The sequence below is a fragment of the Numida meleagris genome, chromosome 2 (assembly GCF_002078875.1).
Source record: "Numida meleagris isolate 19003 breed g44 Domestic line chromosome 2, NumMel1.0, whole genome shotgun sequence".
NCBI classification, from domain to species: domain Eukaryota; kingdom Metazoa; phylum Chordata; class Aves; order Galliformes; family Numididae; genus Numida; species Numida meleagris.
Genome location: NC_034410.1, coordinates 6,940,672 through 6,957,409, shown reverse-complemented (window position 1 = coordinate 6,957,409; position 16,738 = coordinate 6,940,672). Strand labels below are relative to the sequence as shown.

At 45.2% G+C, this 16,738-nt stretch overlaps 1 protein-coding gene across 3 annotated transcripts in view; it reads right to left on the bottom strand.

Annotated features, from left to right (window-relative positions):
- Nucleotides 9,190–16,738, bottom strand: part of DPP6 (dipeptidyl peptidase like 6) — a 461,031-nt gene continuing 453,482 nt past the window's right edge. For all 3 annotated transcript variants that reach the window (XM_021388076.1, XM_021388074.1, XM_021388075.1), the window contains exons 22-26: nucleotides 16,290–16,395; nucleotides 15,511–15,569; nucleotides 12,870–12,942; nucleotides 12,697–12,770; nucleotides 9,190–11,425 (exon numbers count right to left, since the gene is read on the bottom strand). In XM_021388076.1, the coding sequence (XP_021243751.1) occupies nucleotides 11,279–11,425; nucleotides 12,697–12,770; nucleotides 12,870–12,942; nucleotides 15,511–15,569; nucleotides 16,290–16,395 (459 nt within the window). In that variant the 3' untranslated portion in view covers nucleotides 9,190–11,278. The remainder of the gene's footprint in view (nucleotides 11,426–12,696; nucleotides 12,771–12,869; nucleotides 12,943–15,510; nucleotides 15,570–16,289; nucleotides 16,396–16,738) is intronic.

Below are 16,738 nucleotides of genomic sequence, written 5' to 3'. Positions count from 1 at the left end.
ATTCCATAAGTGCACAAGGCAGGATAATACGTGGGCTTTGGTTTTTCTTCTTTCATTTATATTACAAATGTCCTTCATTCAGTAATGGAATTGCTGAAGATGTAGGCAGAACAATAAGAAGCCATCGGTACAGCAAGTAGAGAGTGAGCACTGCCGTGACCTTTGTGGGATGGGGGAGTTTGGGCTGAGATTGCAGACCCAGCTGTAATCCTATTGGAATCCTATTAGAAACTGTGACATGTCTAGCAGCAGTATGTAGAAATAACAGCAGAGGTCATATACTAGGTAAAGAGAAGCAACTAATGCCATATGGTGAGATTTGGGCAGGATTTGGTTCTGATCAGAAAGAAAGGGTCAGAGAGATTCAGTCAGAAGGCGTTAAGCCCCAGAAATGCTGGTGAGCACTCATGAAAAGATACCAAGAAATTTTTAGGAGTTAAACCTGACCTTCAGCTGGGATAAGTGCAAGAGAGTGAAGGCAACACTGGCAGTGGCAGGAGGGGGCAGAGTAGCAAGAATCATAGCATCACAGAATCATTAAAGCTGGAAAAGAGTGCTAAGATCATCAAGTCCAGCTGCCAATCCATCACCACCCTGCCCAACTAGCCATGTCCCAGGGCTGTGCTGTGCTTCCCTTCACTCTCTTGGAGAATGCAGAGATCTGGAGGACATTCTCATGGCATCCCTCCAGATGGCTGCTAGGCCACGAAGGAGCAGTTTAAAATGTGGTGATGATGGGGTTTTCCAGATAACATTCAGATGAATCCAGAGAGATGGGGCAACCTGTGAGCATCCTCAAAGTCCTAGCTTGGAGGTTGACGGTCCCTTCTCCATATTGGTACTAGATCTGACCATCATGGTGTGAAGCAGAGTGGCTCCTAGCAGGCTGACTGCCTGTGTGGTGTTTGCTGTCTTAAGCTCCATGAGTTATTCAGCCTTGCTGATAAACCAGATACAAACAAACCACATTCTGTTGGCTGGAGCAATCAAAATGTCAGCCCCTTTGTAAAGGAAAGAGGACTTTTTTCTTCTTGCTTCCTTCTCTGAAGTCCTCCCCACCACTCTGAAGTCCCTCCACACCCCGCTGTAGCTGCACCCACCCATGTGTGATGATCAGAAGTGGGGACAGCTAGCACTGATTTTTGCACAGGGACACTGCTGGCATGAAGCCCACAGTCACAGCACCAATGCCATGGGAGATGTAAGCTCGTGCCATAAAGGATTGCAGGGCATGGGCAGCCAGTATAGCCATGCAAGGCTGGGAGTGATGCAGAAGGACAGAGACAACTGTTTGGTTGCTTTTCCATTTCCCCACTAGCCCAGATAAGGAATAAGCTTCTGAAACAATGGTCCTTCTGATCTCCACTCACCATGTTGGTTTTCATCAAAGAGCAGTCTCGGGGCACACGTGCAACACATCCCATGTTACTTGGAAATAGAGATGCAAATACGTAACGCCTTCAGTGTTGCAAAGAGAAGATCCAGGTGTGGCTGTCAGCTCCTGTCTCAGTGTCAGAGGCTGAGATTTGTTCAAAGCACAGGTTCACCTTGAAGCTCTCATGCAAATGAGAAAAATAACAATGTGAAAAAAGCAAAGAGCATGAATGACTCTGTGATCAGTTTTATCCAATTTTGTTCAGAAGGCACATTGGTTAGCCATGAATATGACAAAGCTGATCTCATCCCCCAGAAAGGAGAAGGCTGCTGCAGCCTGATATGGGATCCCCAGAGAGCTGCCTGCAGGCATCTCCTCCATGGTGCTGCCTCCAAACATTGAGGCTGCAAAGAGTCAGTGGCCTCATAGCTGAAATAATGTCTGACTGATTTTCTCTATGGACCTCTAATTCACGACTTTGTTGAGATAAATCAACCAGCTAAGAAATTCTGTTCTAATTCTCAGGGGGGAACTGCTGGTTTTTGGGTGCCCACAGCTCTGTATTCCCTTCCCTTCACTTCCCTCCCCTCCCCGGCATTTTGGGGTCTCCCATCTGCAAGAATGTAGGCATGGGCTCCTCCTGGGGGCTTCATCAGCCATTTGAGGGACTTTGTTCTTATATGACTTGACTTGTTTCTGCTTCTGAACCATGAACTTCTGGACAGTGAACTTCTGGGCCATGACACAACAGGACCAAGTTACTATGGATCTTAGCCTGATGTTTTTTCAAATGCAGGAATTGTGCCCAAATCCATGTGTATATATTTTTTTCCTATTACTCCTACTCCTGAAGGCAACACTTGCATTGGGAAACAGTGTGCTAACAAAGCAAACAACTGCAGCCCATTGAGACTAGAGTTGCTGAATGCAGCTCATCCCAGCAGCAGAGACGCTTACCCAAATAACCCAGAACAACCGAGCTGTTAAACAAACATAATCCAACAGTAATGGATATTTTTGCAATGCTTTTAAGGAGCTGAATGCTCCTCTGCTCCAGCTGGCTGTGTGCAGGGAGGTGTGGGGCTGAGGACAGACAGAGGCTTGCCTCTTCTCTCCCTCCCTCCATATATTGTTGCAGTGAAGATGCCAGGGGTGTATATAGAAAAGCTGCTGTTTATATCACTCTGCAGAGTGAGAAAGTTACACAGTTTAAAAGCAGACAACCTCCATATGTTCATCTACTAACTGAAAGCCTGGGAATAACTAGTCTGTATTTTAGGAAGGACACTGTATTTCTAGCAGCAAGCCTTCCATGTTTATGTTTTCTTGATCACAGCTAGACTCAATGCATATGCACTGAATTTTCTGAACATTTGCAGTAAAGACAGTGCTGAGAATCCCCAGCTCAGAATTGTGAGATCTAAACTATGTGGCAGGAGGTGCATGGGGCAGGTGCCACCAACTGTACTGCTGATGTCTGGGCAGATGGTCAGTACTGAGGAGACATGTGGCAGGCGAGTTTACTATTCCATGGGAAAGGAAAGAACAGAGGTGTGACCATGTTTCTTTCCAGTGATGCACTCTTGCTCCTGTTCAGCACTGAGGTCCTTGCTTATGGAACGCTGCAATGTGCAGCACTGCATTTGGAAGATTTGCTCAGGGTATGTCCACACATTGGGCACTGACCAAGGTGCCTCTCCTGCAGCTCACTGGGGCACAATACCACTGCTGTAGTCTTTGGGAACATGTGGGGTTGATCCAGGATGCTCTTTGGTCTATTCTGGGGTGCCCACAGCCATCGATATAATCCTATACAGGAACATGCTCAAAAAGTTTATAAAATGCTGCCTTTCTCTTGTAAATGCAGTGCATCTCCTCTCAGTCTTACGACAACCTCCAGAGTCATCTTCGGAGAAAGAGTTAAAGCACCTCAGTGTCAATGGTTTGGCTGTGGAGATGGGAGCAGTGCCTATTCCCATCCTGAATGACCTCTTGTCCTCTTTTGTGGGTAGGCGAGTCAGTCACCGGAGATGAGATCTGAAGACCAGCGTACAGCACACCCGGATAGCTCTGTGGTATTGGATTTATCACAGCTGTATCAAGAGATCATTTTCAGAGCCCGTTTGAAGAAAACACCTGTTCCCCAAAGGCTTGGGAAACACTTCAACTGAGCAAAAATCCTCAAAAGGTTGACGAGCTTCACTGGCTCACAAATAGTTTGTTAGCTTAATAAAGGAGAAAAAAAAAATCCTTCTGCAGTTCGTGCCTGAGCACCACTTACATCTCAATTATTCCCACGTCGCGTCGCTGTGTGTGATATTATGAGCTAAGGCATTTTGCAAGTCTGCCTCAGCACAGGCTTAAGAGCAGCGTTCATCTCTGGTAACGTCATTTCTCTGGTCAACTCAGCAGCTCACTGAGGTGAGGCTCGCTGCCCTCACAGTGGAGACTCCGCTAACGAGGCCAAGTGTTTTATTCATTAAGGGCAGGGAAATCTGGAGTTTTTTTTCAAGAGGCCCTGGTGGGAAATTTGCATGAAAATTTCATGCTGCTCTCTTGCAGGAGCCCTGTGTGGCAGCAGGTGTCCTTCCCTGCTGGGCTGCCCTTCCGCCTGCTGCAGAGCTCTAATAGAAACAGAACCTGCAAAGCTTTTTTGTTTCTTTTTGTTTTGCTCCGTTTTGCAAAATTCATGGGGCCAGGAAGCTGGCATCTATTTATAGAAAGGGAGGGACTCTGGGGACCTGGGATGCCGTTAGACAGCTCTGACCATGTTTAAACACCTATAGGATAGCAGGTTCCCAGTTCTGAAGCAATGGAGTAGATCAAGATGGTCTCTAGTGTCGGGAAACGGAAATAAATTTGGATTACATTTACAAAGGTTTGTTCAAATCCTCAAATGGGATTTGCTGAAGGTCAACATTTTATCTAATGTTGTCCTGCTCACTTCATGTGTGAACCATTGTAGGACATGCTTAGTGGGCATGGTGGTGATGGGTTGCTGTAGCGATCAGAAGGACTAATGCGATGGAAATAGCGTTACAAAAGGTGGAAAGAAAATAGAGCGCTCACCCGGATCAGAAGACTTTGGGCTCACAGGGAAAGGCTCCCACCAAGGAGGGATCTCCAGGAAGAGATCCTTCCTCAGGGGCAGTCAGCCCTTAAATGAAACCTAAGAGGGGTGAAGCCTGGCTCCACCCCTTCTGGTCACACAGGTGAATTGCCTTCACCTGTGCTCCCAGGGCTGACTGGGTCTTACCTCCAACTGCTCAATCAGTGGTTCAGGCCGTGACTCAGCAGTTCCCATACAGTTGCCCATCGGACTGGATGATCTTTGTGGTCCTTTCCAACCTTAATGAGCCTGGGGTTCCTGTGCAGCATCTCATGCTCAGGAAAAGTCCCCACAGACCCAGGGAGACTTGCTTCCCTTTTCTGTTTTGTCATCAAGCTCTCCATGTGGGATCTTTGCTGTCTCATGTAGCTCAGCTCAGGCTTCCTTTTCAACAGTGGAAAAATGTATTGGCCCATAAAACAGGAATCATCATAGAAATGGTAAGGTTGGAAAGACCAGCAACATCATCTATTCCAGCCCACACCTGTGACCACTCTAGACTGTTGCACTCAGTGTGACATCTACTCTTTTCTTGAACACGTCCAGGGACAATGACTCCATCACCTCCCTGGGCAGCCTGTACCAATGCACTACCACTCCTTCTGAGAATACATTTTTCTTAATATCCAATCTGAACTTCCTCTGGTGCAACTTAAGGCCATTACCTTAAGGATCAGCAAAGCAGTACATGGTCACTGCGACTGAATCAGTGATCGTGATTGAAACTTGTTTTGAGCATGCAAATGCCATAGGGAGATGGAAGGGAAGACCATGATGGCTTCTTCATCACTGGAGGGATGGCTTCAGATGATGGTTCATCACTGGAGGGAAAATCAAACCATTGGGCTCCATCATTTCAGCAAATGCAGCTTGTATCATGCATGGAATATAAAATTAAGAACAAAAGTTTTGGGATTGGTGATTCAATAATCACTGTGGCAGCCTCTCAGAGTGGATGCTGCAGTGGAGACCGGATGCAGGGGTGCAGGAGTGGGGATGACCGCTGCCCTGAGCTGCCTGCACAACTCCATGCATGGGGCATTTGGGCTGTTTTGCAGACAGTAGCAACTCTTCCTCTTGTTTTCATGCTCCCAGCTGCCCCAGGGACCCAGCTAGCAACCGCACTGCTGCAGATCCCGAGTAATGGATACCTTCTGAAATTGCACCTTGGAAGCAGCTGACTGGTTCCTGCAATGAGCTCCTGAATAATTGAAGCAATATTTGTGGGGGTTGCACTGAAGTACTAACAGCTGCGGTGTGTTTTGATATTTATGAAGCCCAATAAATTATGGATTAGGCAGTGCAGTGAGCCCAGCTTGATACTTATTGCTGCCAGAGAGCTGGCGCTGATGGTGCATGGTTCTCCCCAGTTCACTTCCATTGTGTGGCTGGGTAGGACTGGTGTCTATTACTGGGCTTAATAGAGCTTATTGACAGGTTGAAGTTCCAATCCCCACGAGCTGGCAGTGTGTTTTGAATTGCTCCTCACTCCGCAGAATTTATGAGGGCAAGCTGAGGCTGTATTTCAGGTCATGGGACATTGCAGAGGTGGAGATGTCCATTTCCTTGATCATGGAGCATGCAGAATTAGTAGCAAGAGTTAAACTGGAAATAACACAAAACCCAATCTTGCTTGCAAAGGGTTCTATCGGTAAATATCAGCCGCCTTCTCCAGGATGCCTCATTCAGGGTACAAGCTTTTCTTTGTCACTTATGAGATTAAACTCTGCACTCGGCTTTTTGTTATCCAGGCAAATTTTGTTTCATGCACGAGAATGTTTTCACTTTGCAGATGATCCAGACACATTGCAGATATCCCCCCATCAGCACAGGCTGCACGCTGAGAAGGGATGGGAAGTGAGGAAATAACTGCTTGAAGCAGCAGATGGCATCCTACTCCTCAGAAGCTTTCCTGTCTCTGTGGAAGTGCAATAAATACAGACTACAAGTGTGCGTGCTCTGGTCACAGCTGCACAAAGGGATTTGGTAGAAAACTGCAGGTTTGCTTAATTTCTCAAAAATAATTCATCTATTGATCTATTATTTTCTTTGCATGCTTTCCTTGCCTGCTTGGGTGAGAGGAGGTGCCACATCTCACTTCTCACCCTTGTGCTTGCTCCCATTGCATCCAGAATGGGTTTTCCTACTCTTTACTCATACAACTAGAGGTTGCAGATTGCTTTGGAGGAGTTTAGGCTGAGGTTCTGGCTGCTGCTGTGCTGCTGCACAGTGAATTGCCTGAAATCTGCCACTGCGGTGGGTGAGAAAGGCTTCTCCCATTCCAATAGCCTTGCAAGTTATGCAATTATGAGAATCACAGGAGTAAAAGCAGAAGTCTGCTGGATCACAGGCAAATCCTGTGTGGTGGATGAGGCTTTAATTTAAGGTTTTCAGGGTTTCTGCCTTCAACAAATTGTCTCTTCAAGAACTGCAGCTCTCCACACAGAGCAGATAAAGATGAAAAATGTGTACACACTGCTAGCTTGGGTTTCCACCCAAAGCTGGGATGTTGCTGCTCCTTTCCTCCACAAAAGCATCACCGGATATCCTACAATGTTAATCAGATGTGGCCTCACTCCTCTTTGGGGCTGAATTAGGTGGAGGATGCCAAAAAGTAGCAAAGACCTTGTTTCCATGCGCACACTTGCCTGGTAGCCCAAAGATGCCATGTTATGACTGAAATGCAGGTGGGATGGTGTCAGTGTTGGGATTCAAGTCTGAGGAATTGCTCCTATCCATTTTCTGGGAAAAAACATTACTTTGGAGATGGAGCACAGCCAAGATTATCTTCTTGTGGCAAGGCAAAAGGTGTTACAGAATCATGGAGTGGTGTGGGTCAGAAGGCTCCTCTGGGGGTCACCTGAGCAGGTTGGAGTAGCACCTGAAGTATACCCAGAAGTCTTTTGACTGAAGACGTGTGTATTTTCTGTTAGCTGGGGGATTTGGCTGACCACATCCAGCCCTCTGTGGTGCTTGGTGCCACAGGGACAACTACCAGTACCATCTCTTGTCCATGCTGATTTCTGTGCTCAGCGGAGGCCTGTAGTAGACAACCCCAGCACAGAATGATGGTCTTTCTATTGGTTTGTAGGCACTACATTAAAAAGATGCTAAATGAAGAACTCCCCATCCCCACTGGAGAGACGAGAGAGGGACTGGATGAACCAATGACCCCTGGGGTCCAACCTTACCCTACCCCACTTCCTGCATCTTCTAGTCTTGCAAGGGGAGCCCAGAGAAGGCAGCAGCCACATCTTCTCTGTACTACGGCTGCTTTCTAAAGAGGAGGGGCTGGAATTCTCCCTCCAGCACCAGGCAGCAGGAGAACTCCCAGCAAAGGACTAAGTGCCAAGCAAAGAGTGCTGGCCAAGCATGAATTGCCTATCAAAATAAAGGACGGACTCTGGTTATGACTAATTGGGAGAGCTGATCACGCTTTTTTTCATATTTGTTTCCCCAGTATCCCAGGGGATGCAGGGTTTGTTTTCAGATTGTAACCAGGCTGAACCAGGAAAAGAGAGAAAGGTGAAGTGGGAAGAAGATGCAGGTCTTAGCAAGTGCCCTGAGCTCTGGTGGGAGCCTTGGAGCTGGAGCCTGAGCAGAGAAAGGAAAATATGGATTGTTAAGTATGTGGATCAGTATAAGGCAACAATTAAGGAGTCTGCAACTAACATCTTGTGTTTTTCTTTCTATATTCTCTGTTTTTTGCCTTTTCTTATTCCTTATCAAACAGAAAGCAGATATGAAGTCCAGGTAAGAAAGAGCACCAAAAGGAGAGGGCATTTACTCAGGGCAAACAGGAGAGAGTCCTCACCCCAACCCTCCCCAAGGCACACCTGGCAGATATGCTACAGCCCCAGGGAAGGCAGATGAGCCCTTGGACCATGCATGTAACACAGAAAGATCCAGTGACCTCCACTGTCATGCTGAGTGCGCTTGAGAGTGACAACATGAGCAAAAACTGTCCAGGAGCTCCTGGTATCAGCACAGCCCCCTGTGGGTTCCAGCACCAGTATCTTTCCTTTGGACTCCCATATTAGATGCTCATTTCTCCCCATCGCTATCAGCAGTCTCCACTGGTCTTCCAGTAAGCATCCCATGTATCTTTTCTCCTTCACTCATGCTCTTCCTTTCCAACATTCAGATGCAGCCTTCGCTTGGCGTGAGTTTGTGAACAGAACTCAGATGGGTTTATTTGCTACATGCCCGAACCCACAGACAATTACAATCATGGCTGGCTGCCTGGCTTTGTTAATTAGCTGCCAGCAATGCCTCATTTTTCCCTCTGTGGTTTCCTCCTGAATTACTAAGGCACTGCTCATTAGCTCTATCCTGCTTTGGGATGCTACAGTTGAGCATTATGGCATCCAGAAATGCCAGTTGAGGGTATGAGCTTGATTTGTTTGGACAATTTAAAAAAATATTAGTTACATTTAGGTAATAAAGCCAAATATTAGCAAAGCTATTTTGTAGTAGTGCAATCTGCCTGCCCTGTACCACTACTAAAGCTTCTTGTTTCTGGGTTTGCTGGCAACAAAGATTAAAACGTCCACGATAGCTCACTGATGGGTTGGTATCAGCTAACAGGCTTGTTTTCATTTAGCTGATCTGCATCTGGAATTTGGGTTCATTTCAACCAGGAATAGCACTTCCAGCCCCTCAACACTGATACAAGTACTTTAAATAACAGAAGTAGCAACCAGGGTGGTAAAATAATGTTTTATTCCATGAATGAACAAACACTACCATGCCACATCCTAAAGTTCTTTCTACAAAAGATTGTGGACAGAGCAGATTTTTACATTTCTCAGGTCAAGTTCATCTGAGGCTGCTGAGCCTGTTCAGTGTAGCAAAATCTGGACACGCAGCGTTCTTGTTGTCTATTTGGCATTTTGCCGGATAAAGCAGATTCATACTGTAGTTCTTGTTCACACAATGTCGATGCACTGTAAATTAAAGAGGATAATCGAACCAAACTAAGCAACTTCTGTGGTTTATCAGTATATTTTTTTTTATGATGGTCAAAGTACAACCAACATTCAAAGCTTAAAATAATGGGAATAAAAAAGACACACTAAAGAACACAAGGGAAACATCATCATTGCTGTCAGGATGTGAGCTTACCCACAGTACTATGTAAAAAGTAGAAACCGGCATTGACATTCAAGCTGTCAAAACAAGAAAAGAAATTACAATAATTGTTATATTTCCAAGCTAGTACTTCTACAGAGTCCTGATCAGCAAAGAAGCGTTATCGCATGCATGCTGAACACAAGACTAATACTGGATAGGGGACCTGACAAATAATCGACTTACATTCCTTTATATACAACAAAATGAAATATACAGTATTAATACTGGCTGTACATTTGGTCAGAATATTTTACAAGGAGCAACACTAGCCAGAATTCTTATCAGGTGGGAAAATGGCAATGAATGAGCGTTGGGTTTCTTTCTCAGAGCTGAAATATTTTCACAGTAAGTTAAAAAGTTGTTTTGCAGCACAATGGAGAAATGATAGATATTTTAAAGCAAAAAATGCTCCTAATTTTTTTAAAATCTAGTACGCCTTGCAAAACTCATGCGAGCAGAAGAGATAACCAAACATTTTTGGAATGCGCTAATCATCGACCTGGAATAAAACTAAGCCACAGGAAGCGTGCGCAATAAATCTGGGCATATTGGTTCTGTTTAAATGCCTTTATGAGATGATCTGCAAAGTATCTGCCACAAATTCCTGCTGCCAAAGCCTAATCTAGCCTTCTCCCAACAGGCTGCCAACTAGAAATTAAAAAAAAAAACAAAAAAAAAAACAACAAAAGAAGTTATGACCATCACATACTTTTCTTTAGTATTGAAAACACGTCTCAATGTTAAGCTGATTCAGGCTGTTTATGTGTGTATTTTTCAAGGCTGCCAGAGAAAATGCTCAATCTTGTGAGTAAAGGCTGTGCCAGGAACACAAGAGTGAGATTTCCTCTGTTTAGTGTAACAGATTTTTTAATGGCTGGTTACCCCAACCCTCACTGCCTCTCCAGACCTCTAAGGTCTAAAGAGGGTTGGTTAATTCCTGATATGTTTTTTCCTCGTCCAGAATAAGCTGAGAAGCTCATAAGGTAAGCAGGAGACCAAATGAAAACAGAAATAAAAGCTATACAAAATTAAGAAATAATTACAGGAAGGTAAACATCAGCATAATTATAGTGACACTTCGTACAACTGAATTCACATGTCCTGTAGCAATGGCAAACCGTCTGATCATGGGGAAGAGCAGGCAAGTATGCATGAATCAGTATCCTTTAAAATAATTGTGCTATAATCTTTTCTGTGTATTAGGTTAGATTTTTTTTTGACACAGTGTGATGCTAACTACAGGAACGTAATAGGAATGACGGATTTCAGGGCTACTGCTTGATTGCTTGAATGCAAAGGGATATTACATCTACCAGTCCTCAAAGTGGTTTCGTGGGGTGTTCCCTCAAGTCCAATGTCTTGCCACCTTCACACCAGAGGTCACTTTGTGGCAAACAAAAAGGAGAGAAAAAGGAAAAAAAGGAGAAAAGAAAAAGAAGGTGTTGGTTGCGATGAGTTAATTTCAGACAGCAGTTTCTGCTGAGTTCACCATGCTTAATGTTCTTCCATCTAGGAAGGAGTTGCTGTCAAGAAAAGCAGAGGAGCTGCTTTCAGTTTTCTTTAAATACATGCTAACTTCATAACATCTCTTTCTTCAGGAAAATGATTCAGTTGCATATTGTTAGAGAGATCTGCCTTGTGCTTAGCACAGACACACAGGGTTAATCGTCGTCCTCCTCCTCTTTCAGTGGAGCTATGGGGAGTTTGTCCTGAACTTGGAAACACGATGCAAAGAAGTTGACAATGGAGTTGTACAAATGCTGCTCTAATGCTGGATTGCTGAAATAATGGCTTTCGTCGGGGTAAATCTGCGAAGAAGCAAGGAAATACACAGTGAGTAGCTTAAAGTGTTGGAATTGAGCACTCAACGCCCTTGACTTCCCATGGATGCCACACGGTCCAGGTTAATCCAGTGCTCTGAGCGCACACTTGACCCAAAAGGAACATTTTTGCAGGTGGGCATTCCATTTTATTTCATTCTGAACAAGTTCAAGCAAAACAGAACCAAACCACGCGGTAAGAAGCCGGTAACTTCTGCACACGTTGAAGGAAAGCAAGAGTTGTCACCATTTGTCTAGAGTGAGGTACTGAGTGGAGGGCAATGCACCTCTTGGTGCATTGGGGGTTGAATCCTCGCAGGTAGGACTGAGGGGTCCCACTGCTGCTTTGAGTGCCTCGACCCACAGCGTAAATCCTTGATCCCTCCATTCACTCCTCAATAAATCCTTAAGGGACACCTATTCCATGGCTGCCTTCAAGCTCCAAAGCACCAGTGCTTCTGCGCTGGGAATGTGCACACACCCCTTAGTCCTCTTAGTGCCCACCAAATCCCTGCCAGGCTCCTTTCCCAGCTCCGGTGTCTGGGCTCCATCCTACTGCCTTTGGAACCTGATGGAGCTCATGTGAAGCTCTGCAGAAATGCAGCCAGAGGGAGCTGGTATTCAGCAGATCAAGTGTTAGTAGGGTTTGAGCGCTGCAATAAAACCATCTATACTGCGAGCTGCAGTCCCTGCCATGGCAGCCCCGACTGCTGGCACTCTCCTGGCTGCGGCTCAGCAGGTGGCAGAAGACAGGGACCATCCCCTTGGTCTATGGATGGGCTTCCTTTGGAAGCTGTGGCATCACTGGCATGGATATGGGCAGTTCAGCAAATCAGAGCTGTAACTCAGCAGAAAGAGGGGCTTTCCAGACTGGTGTGTGTCACTTGGGGATGTCAGATTTGAGAAACGTTTCTCTCCCTCACTTTCCCAGTTGATTTAATTTAGAGCCCTTTATATCCGTAATTCATCCTGATTTCAGCCTGTTGTTCCCATTGAAAGATAGCAGGCATCAATTCCTTAGAGATACTCCTTGCAAAACCTAATTTACTGTAATTCAATAACTGTCCAAGAACTGTCCAAACCAAAATAGTGATATCAAGTTAGCACGTGAATACATGGGAACACATTACAAACTAATTCTGTTTCTACCGCCAGGCTGTATTTGCAAGTGGCTTCTTGAAGCTCGTTTCATAACAGCAGTTTGAGTTCAGACTGGGAAATAACTGTTCAAATATGAAAAAGGGAAACACATACTGTACCTGCAAGCTGTAATTAGCCTTCTCCCTAATTAGGTGTGTGATAAGGTCCGCAGTATGCTGAAAATGGATCTTTTCTGTAGAAACAGATTACAATCATTAAAGAGGCAAATTTAATTAAGAAAAATCAAAGCAATCTCAAATACATAACGAACTCTAGTGATGGGCTAACTTACCATCAGCAGTAGCATGAATGATCAAAAATGTCTGTTCCTTCAGTAATGAGACTCTGTGTGCTAATCTGGTGATCTGTGAAGGTAAAGGTTGCAATAAGATTAAAACTCTTGCAAGAAATTAGCAATTCATATGGGCGGAATAGAAGCACTTAATTCCATTTGATACTCTGTCACATGGATAACAAGCAGACACCAGCACAGCATATTCTCTCAGACACACGAATCATTCTAGAGGTAAAATAGACCCCTACTGCTCCTACCATGCTCTGCACCAGCAGCAGGAAGGGGTCAGAGACTCTCATCTGTTTTTACACTTTAATGCTCACCAAAAGCCTCAACTGCAGAACATGTGGAAAAAGTCAAAGTGAATTTCCAGTGAATAGAACACACCGACAGAAAAGGAGCCCAACTGCATGTGCTAAAAGTGGTTCCATGAGCTGCAGTGACTTTGGTACGGTTTGAAAGCTCGCACTGACGAGTTTAGACGGACCAAAGTGGGTTCTCAAGTATGCACTGCTGTGAATGCTTTAGCCCCCAGCCAGCTCCCAGATGCAAAAGGGACACACTAGCTGGAGTGACTGCAAATTTGCATTCTGTTCTCCCTTGTATTACTCCTTGATTTCTGCTTCTTCAGTTGCACCTTGCTGTGGGACAACACAGGCTTTCTGGGGTCTACATCTAGTCTTTAATGATATGACCTTCACAAACTTCATGGATGGTTCACAGGATAGGAGCAATTCTTATTCCCTAAGCAATTTGTGGTCCAACTGTGGCACACAGGAGATGTGTATCAGTTAGGGGCTGTGCCTGGAGGAGTGCAATGCTCTGCAATGAGCTCAAGTGCTGGTCCTAGCAGATAATCCCAAGTCATAGGATCAAAGAATGGTTTGGGTTGGAAGGCACATTAAAGCTCATGCAGTTCCAACTCCTGTCATGGGCAGGGACCCCTCCCACTAGAGTAGGTTGCCCAAAGCCCCATCCAACTTGGCCCTTAACACCTCCAGGGATGGGGCACCCACATTTTCTCTGGGCAGCCTGTGCCAGTGCCTCACTCCCCTCATTGTGAAGATTTTTTTCCTAATGCCTAATCTAAATCTACCTTCCTTCAGCTTAAAGCAATTACCCCTTGTCCTATCACTACATGCCTTTGTAAAGAGTTCCTCCCCAGAGCCTTCTCTTCTCCAGGCTGAGCAGCACCAGCTCTCTCTGCCTATCCCCATAGGGGAGGTGCTCCAGCCCTCTCAGCATCCCCGTGGCCTTCTCTGAACCGGCTTCAACAGCTCCATGTCCTTGTACTGAGGGTCTCAGAGCTGAATGCAGCACTGGGTCTCACAAAACGGAGTAGAAGGGAGGGGAGAATCACTGGTCTCTACGTGGACACTGAGCCACTGACGGCAACTCTTTGAGTGCAACCATCCAGCCAATTCCTTATGCACAGAGTGGTCCATCGATCAAATCCATATCTCTTCAATTTAAAGACAAGGATGTAATGCAAGATGGTGTCAAATGCTCTGTACAAGTCAGGTAGATTGCGTCAGTTGCCCTTCCCTTTTCCACCAATGCTATGACAACACTGCAGAAGGCCAGCAAATTTGTCAGGCACAATTTGCCCTTAGTGAAGCCATGCTGGCTGTACCCGCTCAACTCTCTGTTTTCTGTGTCCATTAAAATAGTTTCCAAGAGAATCTGCTCCGTGACCTTGCTGGGCACAGAGGTGAGACTGACTGGCTTGTAGCTCCCCACGTCTTCTTTTTTTCTCTTTTTAAAAATGGGGATTGTGTTTCCCCTTTTGGCCAGGAGCTCTCTGCTCATCCATCCATGCCTCCTGGCATTTTTGCCTGACTTCCTTTTGTTGGGATGCATCACTCCTGTGCTTGGAGGTGGTGATCATTGAGCATAAACCAGCTTTTTTGGCTCCTCTTCCCTTCAGGCCTTTATCCTATGTCACTCAACCAAGAAGAATTCTGAAGAGGCCAAAGTCTGCTCTTTAATAAGGCCAACTTTTCAATGCACAAAGAACAAGTGGCAATTCAAGGTTCTAATTTCTAATTTCTATTAAATTTCATATTTCAATATTTTTGCTTGCTTTCACTGCTACTGATCTGCCCTTACATTCCTAAAAGAACAAAAAGAATTTGCCATGAACTAGAGATCATCTGCACAAAATCTGAGAGACAATGAACTCAGAATCTAGATAACCATGAAAAAACTTCCACTGCAGGGCGCAGGAAGCTATCTGCCTCAAGAAAACGGGCCAAAATTTAGGTCTTAGAGGGTATCAAAGTGGTAAGACCATTGGGATGAACTTGGATGGAGGTTGTGACTACATGGGTACATTTGAGTTTCTCAGCCTCAGTTCTTTCAATCCGTAAAACTGGAATATCTATATTTACCCAGTGTAGAGAGGTGGACATGAAGGCTAATCAATAAAAGAAATGTATCCATTATTACTATGAAGATGACAAAGGCAGTAAGTAGACTTGATACCTTTCTGCCTCTTAAGAGAGAGTTAAAGAGTACAGAGAGTTTTACTCGTGAGTCCGTTGCATGTCCTTGTTCCCTCCCCAGAAGAGAACAAATGGAGGAAGAGTTGAAAACCCTTTCACATGTTATCAGGGAGATGCAGTGTCTGTGCACTTACCTCATATGCCCTGCTATCGATCCCGTGCAAGCCCAAGTATCTTTCAGAAAATGCTGAAGCTTGAAAAGTAAGAAAGAAAATGTATCTTTCAGTCATAGTTGAGTACACTGGCGCTTCGAAGTCAAATACTGTAGTTGCTAAAAAAGCACTTATTTTCTACTGAAGCTTTAATGGATTTATTTCTAAAAGTTTCTGAAAATGTAATCAGGACGTGTACTATATCACAGGCTTTTATTATCACTATGTCTTTATGGTTTCTTCATCAGTAACAGAAGAACTGTTTTTTATTTACTTATTGTAACTGAGATACAAGAGGAGGAGTGTCATGTTTTGTCCCTTTCATGAGGGGCTGATTCCATCAACTACAAGCTCCTGTTGCTCTCAGGGATAACTGCAGTGCTTAACACCACTGGCTTTCTGATTTCACTGACACTAAGTGCAAAGGGAAGTGGTGACCCTGAGAGAAAGGACTGCTGTGTGCATGGGGTATTATCAGGAGGGAACCAGGGGGATCACCAGCACAGGATGGGCACTGCACTGCAGCTCCCATGGAGGGATGGGTCAGGCAAGAAGGAGTAACGTTCAAGGCAGTGGTACAGGTTGGTGGCAGAGGTTGGATAGTAAAAGTAGTTTATAGTTTTTATAGCTAGTCCTGAGAAGACATATAACGTAAAACAAGCACGATCTTGGGAAAGAAAGAGAAGATAACTGGACAAGGGTAGGGCAGAACATCATCTGTGGTCACAGAGAAGGCCTGTGGGCTCTGGGATGGTGTTTACCATATAATTTGAAGTCTGTCAGTGGGGAAAGAGCAGCTCCACACGCAAACACCTGGTTCTCTTCGCCGGCTGGAAGCATGTAAGTGCTCAGGTAGCCACCATAGTCCTGGAACACAAACAGGACAGGGACATCAGCAATCCTGCAGTGACATGTTGCTGTTTTTGTGTATAGAACAGGTCACTTGAGACCTTGCAGCAGCTTCTTGGCCATGACAGAGCCCTCAGCACCTGGTCCTGTAGAAGCAGAGAACAGGGGACATCTCCACAGCCATGGCTGAGGATGAGCTCTGCACTTGCTGCACTCTCCTGAAGTCAGAAGGGTTGTGTGCCCCCGAGTCTGCCTCTTCTTAACCGACTACATGGCTGTAGGTCTGTGCAGATATACTACCTCTCCAAAATATCATCTCGGCACGTCCTTATTTAAAACAGACATCATAATGTTGATGTCT